The sequence below is a fragment of the Triticum urartu genome, chromosome 1A, assembly GCF_056163025.1.
Source record: "Triticum urartu cultivar PI428250 chromosome 1A, HENAU_Tu73, whole genome shotgun sequence".
In the NCBI taxonomy this organism is placed as follows: domain Eukaryota; kingdom Viridiplantae; phylum Streptophyta; class Magnoliopsida; order Poales; family Poaceae; genus Triticum; species Triticum urartu.
In genome coordinates, this window is record NC_141873.1 from 429,298,339 (window position 1) to 429,309,531 (window position 11,193).

Here is an 11,193-nt window from a genome sequence, read left to right on the forward strand (position 1 = left end):
TCAACAAACCCACCTTGTTTGTTTTTAGCAAGGGATGCTGAGTCAAGTTAGGTGTCCTACGCTAGGCGCAATCCTCGTTTCAGTACTACACTAGTGGTATGACCTTCGGAAGGCGGAGAAAGTGGGGTTCAGGGCTTTAGGGCATACAATGGGTTATGGGGTCCATGGTACACGGATGCGCTAACCAGCGAGAAAACGCCTAGCGCTTAACTCATCCGGTGCGGGTCTATTTCTCCCTTCGGGTCCTGTACACCTGTAAAAAGGAAAGGAGATAAGTTGTTTCTCTTTAGAAAGCTAAGTAAGGCTAAAGCTCTGTTTCCATTCCTGTTTATAAAAAAGAATGCTAGCACGACTTTCAAATAACCAGAAAGGAGTGTAGGATTGATTCCTCACATGATACGCATTTCCATCTAATCTAGTTGGGATTTAGGTTCCTGCTAGGCGAGATATTTATTTAAAGACAGCTGGAGGTACGAATTACCCGATTGTGAACGCTTCTTACTCGCAGGAATAATCCCATTGTGTCCACGTATCCACACGATTGGTTTCTGAACCAGAAGTTCATTCATTTTTGATCGAGAAACATGGCGCAGGTGTCAGATTGGAGTGATTATTGAGACGTGGTATGAGCGAACAGAATGATTGGGGTTTGGGGTAGTAACACCAAAAGAAGCGTTAGTTGTTGTCTCGGATTGAGAAGCAGTGGCATCTTTAGCGGTCAATGCCCACGAAGGAAGGTCTTTTCTCACTCATTATTTAGATTAGTTAGCCGTGTGCACCTCTTCTTTTTTCCTTTCAGAATAGAAGATGGGGTTGTACCTGTCATCTCTTGATACCAGTATTCTAGCTTATGGTTCCTTTGTTGGTTTCCCCTGACCATACATATCTACTTCGGCATGTAAAGAAGCTGCTCCGCTGATTACCCACCAACAGATGCTTTTGGCGCTCCTACCTTTTCCCTGGGATGAGTCTCCAAAGCGGGTCACTAATAGCTTCGGTGTGCAGGAAACTATGGCCACACCCTTTCCTACTCTAAAGCCGCTGCCCTTACTAAATAGTGAAGCCGTGCATACGTTTCCTCACTCAATCCGTCTGGTAGCAGAAGCCCTTTACCTAGGGTAGGGCTTCACGAGGTTTAAGTTTAAGATTATTGATAGAATCAACGAATCTCACTTCTAATGGGCTTTACTACACTACCAGAGGAGTACAAGTTTGAAACGGGCAGCAGCTGCACACTACCTATGCAATAAATCAAGACGAAAGCAGGGCGCTTAGGACACTGGATTGGAAACTTAGACTGCCTTCCCTCTTTACTCGCTTGTTCCACTTGGTATTCACAATCAAAGGTCTCCCCAACCATTATAACCAGAACCAACCGTTGGATAGGGCCACCGCTCGATGGGTTGGATCCTGCTCACCACGCGAAAAACAACCATACAATTTAGTAATTCCGGGGCTTACTATTCAAGGGCAAATCAAGTAGAATTGTGTATATAGATGAAAAAGGAGAATGGCGAAGAAAGTCAATTTGTCCAAAGCACGGTGCCGACCTCCTTCTTTTATACTATACGAACGAGAATTCTCATTTCTTGTGAATGGGCCCAATTTCCCTTTTGCTACTGGTCGGGACGACCTAAATCCTATATCGGTTTCTCAAGTGCCAAATAGAATAGTTCTTTTCCAAGTTTGGGTAGGATTCCCGACACCAATCACATCTGTAAGTAGCAAAGATTTAAACAAATAATGAGAGGCCTTTATCTAATTAAGTTGAATAATACACAGATTGTAATAAAGGAGCGTGCTAACTGTCACAGATAGCGTGGAGATAAACAGCACGTACCGACCAAGTGTCGCGGTAGGTTGGCTGGTGCAGGCAGGTTTGATAACTCAGTAAGAGAGTATGACCACTTTGGGAAATCCCCTAGCTTTCGTCCCTCACTGTCTACAGCGTAGCCGTCATGGAACCCCAGTGTCTTCGTCAAGCATTCCACTCTAGTTTTCGCTACCAGTGTTTCAACAACACACAATACCGCCGGCCCCCATGCCACACATGTCAAATTATAGAATAGATCTCGAGTAGAGACAAGAAGACAGCACGCTAAAGCGATCGAAATGGTTGTACATGACTAGTCGTCTCCTGCGGCTCGCGATAACATGAATATCTCTCATTCTCTTCCATTCTTAGGCCTTCCTAAAATAAGACAAATATAAAGCAATCGAGCCAAAGAGAAAATCATGAAGCATCTAAGGTTTCCTTATCTTTTTACAATCTAGCTCCTCCGGATACGATCATGCTTAATGTTACTGGCGCATGTTAATGTCTTAATCTCATAATAGACGAAAGAACGATAGGGAGTTGGTATCAAATCCATACCGATGATGAATGCATTCCATTCCATCGGTTAAGTTGGTATCCTCAGGAAAAAACAAAGCAGCGGAGTACCCATTTTTACATGAGAAAGAAAATGAGCTGATTTGAAGCTCTGCTCTTGTTATGTTGAACAAACGCCCTGCGGGGCACGCCCTCCGGGGGTTTACGCCAGGAATTCCGTAGAAGAGAGTCTTGGTAAGAAATAAATAAAAAAGGTACAGTCTACCGCAAGTAAAAAACCCATAGCTTCTATCGCTGACGGGGCCTTTCAGGCTATCTAAAATACCACCATCGTAAAGGAGGATTCGAAGAAGACGGCATGACCGGGAGAGAGACGCAAGGATGGGACTGGAACGATTGAGAAGCACTCATTTATCACGGATGAATAAAAATATGCGTATAGTAAAGACATACGCCCCATATCTGCGGATGATAGGCTCTAATTGCATGTGACCAGTACGGGAACCGAGTTCATGTCTTTCCGGGAGTAGAGCTTGCGTTAAACTTGCTTCAATGGCGATGAAAATAGCTCAGTTGGTAGACGATGTCATGTGACAGCTTGTTTTCTCGTTGAAGCATTCTTAGACTGATAGCTAGGGAAGTCCCATTTTGCAAGGGCTCGCGGAGTAGCCACAGATAGAAATTATCAAGTACCAAACAAATAGTTCTTCCAAGGCTAAAGGCAGGCTGACCCGCTAATTATGTCGTAGGTAGGGATCTCGTTTGAATAAAATCGTATAACAATGAAGCGAGAAAACGTATGCGCCCGCAAACGGCTTTCGAGGCGATCCTGACCAGCAAACGAACTCAAATTCAAGCGACCCTCAAAGCGAGGGGAAGACCCCCATTCTTTTTGTCGAAATCACTGTACTTAAAAAGAACAATGTTGTTACTTCTTCAAATCTCTATTGTGTAGGTGTTCAGTCCCAGGTAGGAATAAGTAAAGGCTGTTTCTTGTTAGTCTGTCTCTTTCTCTTTAATAGCAGGTTCTTGGGTAAAAAACCCAGTCACTTTAGAAAGTCCCCCTTTTTTTAGGGAGCAGAGCTGAAAAAGATGGGAAATTCCAATGATTCTTCGTTCATTATTTCCAAGTGTCATTCTTTTGTTCATTGCTATACCATCGTTTGGTCTTGCGTTGCCAGTACTAATAATGGCATTAGTTGTCTTATTCGGAGTTCAAGGAATAGCCTTTCATCTTGGGAATGAGAATGTCGCGGATCTCAATGTTCTCGTCATGACCAATGCTCCTAACGAGGGTGACTTTCCCATAGACCAACCTCCCGTTGGCGGACTACCAGACCTCCAGCAGGAAATGGCGCACGCCGCCCATCCCGAAGCCATGATTTCGGAGTTGACTTCCAAGGTTGAAAGAATATTTAACGAAGTAGGCACTCCTCTTCCTTTAGAGGAGGGTGAGTCTGCGCGATCGTTCACTGAAAGTCTTATATTGTGGAATAGTGAGGGAGGAGATACTCTTCAACAAATCTTCTCTGATTATACGGAAGCCGGAGATGGAAGCGAATTCGTCGCAACAGCCACCAATCTGGCGAAGCGGTTTCGCCGCGCCGAGCTCGGTGAACCAGATTCTCCCGACCCCGATGCGCCTGCGGAAGAGCAGGAGGCTCATTCCACGGGATCCCCTGAAAGCACAAAAGCAAATGATGGGGCGAACGAGGCAGGCCCGTCTTCTTCGAGGAAGCGTAAAAGGTGGGATGATGATTCAGGGTCCGAAGATGACGATTCGGGGGGACCCGGGGAATCTCCAGATCCAGTGGAAATCGTTTACGAAGGGGATGCACAAGGGTACAACTGGGAGGGGGATTAGGTTGGCCGCCAACTTCGCCTGCCTTTCTATCTGAGTTCTTCCCTCTTGATGCTTTCGAACGACTCCTAAATTTCACAAAATCCTTTTTTTTCTTTCTTATTTGAAATCCAAATCGAAATGCCTCAACTTGATAAATTAACTTATTTCTCACAATTCTTCTGGTTATGTCTTCTCCTCTTTACTTTTTATATTCTCTTATTTAATAATAATAATGGAATACTTGGAATTAGTAGAATTCTCAAACTACGGAACCAACTGCTTTCGCACCGGGGGGCGAGATCCGGAGCAAGGACCCTAAGAATCTGGAAGATATCTCGAGAAAAGGTTTTAGCACCGGTCTCTCATATATGTACTCCAGTTTATCCGAAGTATCCCAATGGTGTAAGACCGTCGACTATTTGGGAAAAAGGAGGAAAATCACTCTGATCTCTGATTTCGGAGAAATAAGTGGCTCACGAGGAATGGAGAGACAGATTCTCTATTTGATCTCGAAGTCCTCATATAACACTTCTTCCAGTCGGATCACTTGTTGGAAAAACATAATGCTCACACATGTTCCACACGGGCAAGGAAGCATAATATCATGAAAGCCGTCTGATAATCTTTCTATAGGTTCCCCGAAGAGAATGGTCTCATCACAAAAACACTTTCTATATGTTCTGTTATTTCGAGATTCGAAGAAGCAAGCAAGTTTTTCATATAGTTGTTTTTGTGTAGTGATCTCTGTTCATGGAGATCACGAGGCCACTGATACCCGAAGTGGTTAGGTGGGATAGAAGAGAGGGAAAGCGGGCTTCTATCACATAGTTTCTCTTTCAGGGTACATAGGACGGCCCTCTCGTCATTACCTTTTGTGCTTACCCATAGCTAGCTGTGCCTGAAGTCATGGATGATGCTATTCCCACTGAGAGATGTGCTGCAAAATGGAAGCTGTGTTAGTCCTCGGCTAAAATCATCTTCCTTTATTAAAGACCATATATATCCATATGTAGATAGAAGAGGGGATATAGTCGTTCAAAGCTAAGGTGAGTCTGTTCCAGCTAATTCCTCAGATTCCACTTTCCTGTCTGTCCATGTAAAAAGGAGTCCAGCCCACAAGGAGAGGGAATCCACAATAATATCTGTTTTAGATGCTTTCTACTATGTTTCAAGTGATCAAAGAATAGTATCTTTAGACAGAACTGAAATAGCAGATGCAGATTCGAATGTTAAGGTTATTAAAGCTTAAAAGAAAAAGCAGTCATAGGTTAGGTGACTAAGAAAAGAATGTGGAAAGGGTCACGGATAGGATTGGTATATTAGTTTCAGCTATAACAGAGATTTCTCAGCATGTTTCTATCTGGTTGGTATCCGCTGGTACCATTCATTGTGAGTGCTTTTAGGGGTTGCTCAACTCTCGGCTATTTTCACCATCTAAATGATTGCATCTTCCCGTTCTCACAATTTCTCAAAGGTTATTGTATTGATACTATGGAATTTAGAGTGAAAAAACAATAGGGTTCAATTCGATTCATTTTGGAAACTCTAGCGGGGCCATCCCAAATTCCTCTATATATTAATACTTCCCTCTATATCCATTCTGATAGCTTATTTGCCGTTTTATCTGAATGCGAATATTATAGAGAGAGAGTGGGGGGAGAGGAAAACGAGAGGCAAATGGCAAATAATGTAATGCGGGAGAGAAGGGTATGTGATGGGTACTTGGTATGTTGACTTTTGCGTAGACCTCCCTGGCAACGGCGCCAGAAATCCTTCTTGCTACCTCTTGAGCACTGCGTGGTTTTCCCTGAAGAGGAAGGGATGATGCAGCAAAGTAGCATAAGTATTTCCCTCAGTTTTTGAGAACCAAGGTATCAATCCAGTAGGAGGCTACGCGCGAGTCCCTCGTACCTGCACAAAACAAATAAATCCTCGCAACCAACGCAAATAGGGGTTGTCAATCCCTATAGGGACACTAACGAGAGTGAGATCTGATAGATATGATAAGATAATATTTTTGGTAAAATAAAGACAAAGAAAATAGCAAAGAAAATAACTAAGTAGTAGGAGATCAATATGATAAAGATAGACCCGGGGGCCATAGGTTTCACTAGTGGCTTCTCTCGAGAGCATAAGTATTCTATGGTGGGTGAACAAATTACTGTTGAGCAATTGACAGAATTGAGCATAGTTATGAGAATATCTAGGTATGATCATGTATATAGGCATCACCTCCGAGACAAGTAGACCGACTCCTGCCTGCATCTACTACTATTACTCCACTCATCGACCGCTATCCGGCATGCATCTAGAGTATTAAGTTAAAAACAGAGTAACGCCTTAAGCAAGATGACATGATGTAGAGGGATAGACTCATGCAATATGAAGAAAACCCCATATTGTTATCCTCGATGGCAACAATACAATACGTGCCTTGCTGCCCTTACTGTCACCGGGAAAGGACACCGCAAGATTGAACCCAAAGCTAAGCCCTTCTCCCATTGCAAGAAAGATCAATCTAGTAGGCCAAACCAAACTGATAATTCGAAGAGACTTGCAAAGATAACCAATCATACATAAAAGAATTCAGAGAAGATTCAAATATTATTCATAGATAGACTTGATCATAAACCCACAATTCATCGGTCTCAACAAACACACCGCAAAAAGAAGATTACATCGAATAGTTCTCCACAAGAGAGGGGGAGAACATTGTATTGAGATCCAAAAAGAGAGAAGAAGCCATCTAGCTAATAACTATGGACCCGTAGGTCTGAGGTAAACTACTCACACTTCACCGGAGAGGCTATGGTGTTGATGTGGAAGCCCTCCGTGATCGATGCCCCCTCCGGCAGAGCTCTGGAACAGGCCCCAAGACAGGATCTCGTGGATACAGAAAGTTGCGGTGGTGAAATTAGGGTTTTGGCTCCGTATCTAATTGTATGGGGGTACGTGGATATGTATAGGAGGAAGGAGTACGTCGGTGGAGCAACAGGGGGCCCACGAGGGTGGAGGGCGCGCTTGGTGGGGGTGGGCGCGCTCCCCTACCTCGTGGCCTCCTGTTTCTTTTCTTGACGTAGGGTCCAAGTCTCTCTGGTCTTATTCGTTGAGAAAATCACGTTCCTGAAGGTTTCATTCCGTTTGGACTCCGTTTGATATTCCTTTTCTTCGAACCCCTAAAACAGGCAAAAAAAACAGCGATTCTAGGCTGGGCCTCCGGTTAATAGGTTAGTCCCAAAAATAATATAAAAGTGGATAATAAAGCCCAATAATGTCCAAAACGGTAGATAATATAGTATGGAGCAATCAAAAATTATAGATACGTTGGAGACGTATTAGATGGGCGCGGTGGCTGCGGGTGCCGCCCGGATCGGGCGGTGGTGCTCTGGGCGGACCTGGTCTGGTGCTCGCCGCGAGCGCCCGGGGGGCGTGGGCAGCGTAGTCTGCGCGACTCAGGGCCTTTGTTGGCACGGGGGAGCTGCTTCAAGGTGCAAGTGTGGCTAATCTGGTCCCCGATGGCCGCGGTGGCGCGCATGGTGCGTGTGGCTCGTGTCTGTTGCTAGGCTGCGGCCGGCAGCCATGGTGGCTGACGGTCTCGGGTAGCGCACCTCCTTTCCTTGCCGGCATGGTGCTCGGTAGGGTGCGGCGGTCTGTTGCGTCCAATGGCTCTGCTCTCGGTGGCCGTTCTTGGCTCTTCCCACTGGATCTTGAGTTTAGTCGGCGGCGGCCGCTCCGAGGTGCGGTTTGCTACGGCGGCGAACCCTTCGTCGGCAGGCTGGTGCGGTGGTGATTGATTAGTGGGCTTGTCCGTGCTGGCGCGGGAGGATGTGCAACTGAGGTGGTGTGATGATGCGGAGCATCCTACGATCATCCCTATGTACACTTCGACTACTCCCCAAGCCCCAAGAGGACATACGATGAGACCTCGACCATACGCCATTGGACACAAGGTGAACTCACTCCTCTTCGAACCGTCACTTTCCACATATGAGACATGGCTACTACCTCAAGCATGGACCTTGCATATACTCAGGTACAACCGAGACGACCATGGAGGATCCAAGGACCAAGGCCAAGCATGGAAGAGGAGAAGGAAGAAGAAGCAAGGACAAGCTTCTGGAAAGCCCGGAACTTCCGACCTTCGCCCGGAACTTTCGGCCCCCGGACCTTTCGACCTTCCCGGAACCTCCGGCCCCGGAGTCCAGACCAGCCCCGAGCGCGCCAACTCTCTGGATAGCCCGGAACCCGGCCGGGACCTGCCCAGAACTTCCGGAGCTCGGAACTTCCGGCCCCACCCGGAACTTCCGGCCTGCCTGCGTGCAAAGACTCGGGCCAAGGGCCCATGTATCCCCCCTATCACTTACCCCTTCATGGGCTAGCACTATATATACTCCCCCACCTCCTCCTAGTTAGGGCAGCGTTGTGATAGCTCATTTGAGAGATAGAGTCTCGCTCATCCATATCGGATCTACTCCTTGAGAGAGACCGCGGCCCCTCTTCAGAGAAGATCCACCTTGGATTCAAGACCCCTTTACGGGAAGATCCCCTTGTGGATTCAAGACCTCCTCACGGAGAAGAACCGGTTACCTTATGTATCGTCCTTTGTTGGATTTGGATCGTGTATCTCTTTGTGTTTCAAGGATCTAGCACATGTGTGACTATTTCTTGTTGGTTGAGTGATTCTCTCGTGTTTCCCCTCGTGATTTCCCTCGTTTTCCCCCTCGTGTTCCTCGTGTTCTTCGCGGGATCCTCTCCTTTCGTGAAAGATCGGGCCACTAGGGTTCTACCCTACATCATCTTGGTATTAGAGCCACATTGATCACGATTTCGGAGCCCCCCTTTTTGTTTTCTAGCCTAATTTTGTTGTGTTCTTCCCCAATTTTGAAAATCCCCGCCAAAAATAGCCCCAAATTTTTTTGTGATTTGTTGGTTTGACGATTTTTTGTTGATTTTGATCCATGGATTCGTTGTGTCTCAAGTGGATCTAGCATTCCCCATCTTTTCCCCCATTTCTATCCACAAAATCTTCCCAATTTTGACCTTGGAAATCGAGTTTTTCCGCCCCCATTCTCAGATCTGGAATTTAGGGTTCGTCCCGGAAGAAATTCCACGACCCCCGGAACTTCCGGACTCCCCCGTAACTTCCGTCCCCCGGAACTTCCGTCCTTACCCCGGAACTTCCGGGCTAAACAGAGAGTTTATCCAAAATCCCCCGGCTTCCCCAAGACTTTTTCCGCGACCCCCGGAACTTCCGGCCACCCCCCGGAACTTCCGGAGCCCGGAACTTCTGGCCTAACCCGAAACATTACACAGAATTTCAGCATCAGCCTTCTTCACCGTTTTGATCACAACTTTTCACTCCGAACTCCGATTTGAGTGTTCTTTGGCTCGTTTTGAAGCTATCGACGTGCCCGAGGACCTCACCTTGGTTTCACCACCTTTTAACACCATTAAAGTTAGTGAATTTTGGCATCTTTTCCTAGGGCTTCCACCACATCATCCGCTACACCACCACCGACTTCCGCAACCTAACCAATTTTGTTCCCCATAGCATTAGCAGTTGTTTGAGTTGTGACTTGAGTCTCCTAAGGTGTTTCGGCTACTTAGGGACGGTTGCTTCCTCATCAACCACCACCACTTCTGCATAGGCTTACCCACCATACAGTTCCGCCACCCCAACTTAACCCAATTTTGTTTGTGTTGTGAGTTGTGTCTCCTAAGGTGTTTCGGCTACTTAGGGACCGTGCTTCCAACTCCGACTCACATAACCCAATAACCCTCCATTTCCGCATTGCCTACTCGCATAACCCATCATTGCATTGTTGCAATCCCATTGAGCTTCCGCAACACCACCACCGCATCCCGTTACCACCATTTTGACATTTGAGATTTTGAGTTTGCGGTTTTTCCGTTTCCTAAGGTGTTTTGGCTACTTAGGGACGAGTCTCCATCATCTTGGTATCTCCATAAAGATCACCGCCACTCATCATCGACAAGGACGGTAACCTCCATATCATCTTGGTATTGTGGTATCCCTCCATTGTATATTCCCTTGCCATTGCATTGATAACCCCTAGCCCATTTTGCGTCACTTGCCTATCGAGACTAGCCATTTGAGTATTGCCGGCAACGTTACTTGTGCACATTAGTGATCTACACCATACATTGCATACATGCCATACCATATCGGTATCATCTTGGTATCATATCATCCTTCGTGCCTCAAGTTTGTTCCCGCATATACACAATAGCTATCTTGGTTTGTGCATTGTGCAAAAGTGGCCATACAAAAAAAGAGAATAAAGCTTTTAAGCAAAGAAAAAGAGTGAACAAAGAGCTTGTAAGCAAGTGCCATAGCATCATACCACAGTGTCATATAAGATCATCTTGGATCATAACACCGGGAACCATATATACATAGCATACTTGGGATAGAAGTCGTTGCATTTTTGTCTCCTATAGGTTGTGCACAAGTGTCGTATCCGCCTATTGAGCAATCGTGCTAACGTCTCTCTAGAGTTGTGCAACAAGAGCATTTTCCGTGGATTCCACATTTTGAGCTCACTCCTTGGTTGCATGACCCCATTTATCTATCCGTGTGTGTGTTTCTGTGTGCCACATATTGCTATTGGTCTACTTGTTTCACTTGCGAATTTGTGAATCTCTTTCAACATTATTGACTCTCACTAACATTTTGCATAAAAAATTTGTGCCACTATCCTCACCGAGCTCCACCATAAGCCTTATTCGTGTAGGTGTGAGAAACTGACAAGAATTGGTACCAATTGTGCTATTTCCTTGTCCACATTGGAGTGATCATTGATCCACTTTCAACTTCGGTCAAGGTACATTTGGTATTCGTTCTTCTCTTTCTACCACTCACACTTTTCTCTTGGAGTGATGGATAGGCAAGGCATTTCATCTCCGTTCTTCAACAACAACGACGGCGTGAACAACTCCATCACCAAAGCGTCAATCTTCGATCTACAACGACAAATGCAAGGCACACAATCAAGAT

The 11,193-nt window shown here is 45.9% G+C and overlaps 1 protein-coding gene across 1 annotated transcript; it reads left to right on the plus strand.

Annotated features, from left to right (window-relative positions):
* The first annotated feature begins 1,656 nt into the window (after positions 1-1,656).
* On the plus strand, positions 1,657-4,342 carry LOC147991550 (uncharacterized). Its single transcript, XM_087523940.1, has one exon. The coding sequence runs from the start codon at positions 3,438-3,440 to the stop codon at positions 4,194-4,196; it is 759 nt and encodes a 252-aa protein (XP_087380066.1). The 5' UTR covers positions 1,657-3,437; the 3' UTR covers positions 4,197-4,342.
* The last annotated feature ends 6,851 nt before the right edge of the window (positions 4,343-11,193 follow it).